This window comes from Austrofundulus limnaeus, unplaced genomic scaffold (genome assembly GCF_001266775.1).
Source record: "Austrofundulus limnaeus strain Quisiro unplaced genomic scaffold, Austrofundulus_limnaeus-1.0 Scaffold500, whole genome shotgun sequence".
Classification (NCBI taxonomy): domain Eukaryota; kingdom Metazoa; phylum Chordata; class Actinopteri; order Cyprinodontiformes; family Rivulidae; genus Austrofundulus; species Austrofundulus limnaeus.
Genome location: NW_013952902.1, coordinates 207844 through 210063, shown reverse-complemented (window position 1 = coordinate 210063; position 2220 = coordinate 207844). Strand labels below are relative to the sequence as shown.

General features: G+C 40.1%; 1 protein-coding gene across 1 annotated transcript in view; it reads right to left on the bottom strand.

The window, feature by feature from the left end:
• gemin4 (gem (nuclear organelle) associated protein 4) overlaps positions 1-2220 on the bottom strand; it is a 17820-nt gene that overhangs the window by 2354 nt on the left and 13246 nt on the right. The window contains exon 5 of the mRNA XM_014025795.1: positions 1212-1913. Coding sequence (XP_013881249.1) covers positions 1212-1913 — 702 coding nt within the window. The remainder of the gene's footprint in view (positions 1-1211; positions 1914-2220) is intronic.

The window sequence follows — 2220 nt, the reverse complement described above, 5'->3', positions numbered from 1 at the left end:
TATATATATATGACATTTCAAAAGTTCAAGATTGGGACTTTAACTCGTAAAGCTTTAACTATGATTGTATAAAAACCATAAAAGATATCAAAATGTCAATTCAGTAAAGTCCAACTTTCTGTGACCTGTTTAAACTTTAAATCATGTTTCTACTGTGATGTATGTATTGTACAGCTTGAAAGAGTGCTGGGTTTTCTCATCTTTTCCCACAGACATCCTATTGATCTACATAATTTTTGTTCTAGCTGTTTTTTAGCTTATTTTGTCTACTCTGTGCGACAGAAGTGGTCAGGTTTGTTGGGTTCTTTAGTTCAAAAAGATCTGCCAGATTCTCTCTGTGGAAAAGCAACTTCAGATTATAGCCTTCATTAATGTGTATTGGACTACATAGTTGTTTACAACAGAGGAAGTGCGCTGAGTACAGGTTATCGAGAAAAGGTGATGTAAGTGCTTTCCAGGAAAGAATTCTTGGAAGCTCTCCAATGTGCGTGTATTTGAGAAGCTCTCACGAATCTTGGCTAAGGTTTGATCTGAAGATGTGCAGAGAAGGTATATAATCTTTGCAAAGTGAGAGAGCTGTTATAACCTGAAAGGGAAAAGAAATGTTCATGAAATCTAAATTTAGAACATGTTTGAAAGAGCGGTGCAGCTCAATCCAAGGAGTCAGATTGTGGAATAATTTGGAAGATGATGTTAAACTTGCCAAATCAATGTACATGTTTAAGAGAATGATAAAGGCTAGATTGTTAAAATATATATATGAAACAGTTGAATGTGTAGCCATTCAATTTGTTGTTCTAGAAAGATTTGATGTTTTTGTTTTGTTAATGGAAGATTATTATTGTTTGAATTTATACTTGAGAAAAAAGGGGCAGATAAGATTTTTTTTCTTCTATCTACCGCCTTTCATTTCATTTTATTGTATATAGAATTAATTTTGTTTTTATGGAATAAGTAAAGTGAACTAATAAAAATAATAACCCACAAAACCCCTATTTTAGGGTTCTCGTTCTCTCATTGTTCTGTTACTGTTTTGACTGAGAGAAACATCACATCAATGAATGCCCTCAATAGCTGGCTATCAAAGACTTTCTGTGTGCTATTAAAGATTTCTGCTACTGCAACAGCACTTCCAAAAGTCCTAGCATGCTATTTCCAATGGAGAAGTGACAGTTAAACAGATGGTTTTACAGTCTGCTAACTGTTTTTACCTGGATGTGCTGAACGTGGCAGAAGAGCTGGCTCAGGACAAACAGAACTTCCTGGCTCGGCGCTGTCAGCACTTCCTCTTCAGTTTTCCACTCATTTAGTGTCTGAGGAGGATCTGTTGTGTTCTGAGGATCTGTGTACGTTTTAGGAACTTTGAGAGATGGATTTGGGTCTCTGGATGCTGATGGAGGAAGTAAAACTGAGACAGGAGCCTGTGAGTGAAGAGGCAGCTTGGTCTTTATAGAGCTCATCATTTCTCTCACAGCTTGAGCATACAGCCTCCCAACGTGGGCCCAGCCCTCAGCTGACAGCCAGTCAGAGCAGCTGGAGCCACAGAGCAGCTGAAGAACCCGAAGCAGCAAAACGGACATGCGGAGCTCACATGAAAACTGCCTCAGGTCCAGCAGGGGCAGGTAGTCCACGTACTCCAGAGAGATGGGGACGCTCAGGCGCTTTGAGTCAATCAGTTCCTTCAGGACCCTCAGCAGCCGGCTCCACTGGGAGGCAGAGCACCACGGGATGGTCTGTGTAAGCGTCACCAGCAGGCCCTTACTGAACATGCTGACGTGGTCCAGCCGGCGCTGGTCCAGAGACAGACCGGACAGCATGACAGACTGCAGGGAATCTGACACAGAGCAGCACTCCATCCAGGCTAAAAGACCTGTGCCCTGGCCATACTGAGCCAGCTCCAGGCCTGACCACTCCTGCAGAGGGGAAACATCACAGGATCATCAGGAATTAGACAAAAATTAAAGAATCAAATCAAATCAAATCACCTGTCATTCATTCTGGTCTCTAGTTACATTTACAGGCAAGTTTATCCTCACTGCTCAGGAACACTGAGCTTTAATTCTGTTTTTTGGACACGTGTTCCTGAACAGATTAACTTGGATACAAAAATTATTTTTTAAATAAATTTATTAAAATTACTATGAAAAACTTAGTCTATGTTTTTTATTAAGAAAACCAATTCTATTTTAAAAATAAGATCAAGATTTCCTGATGCATGTC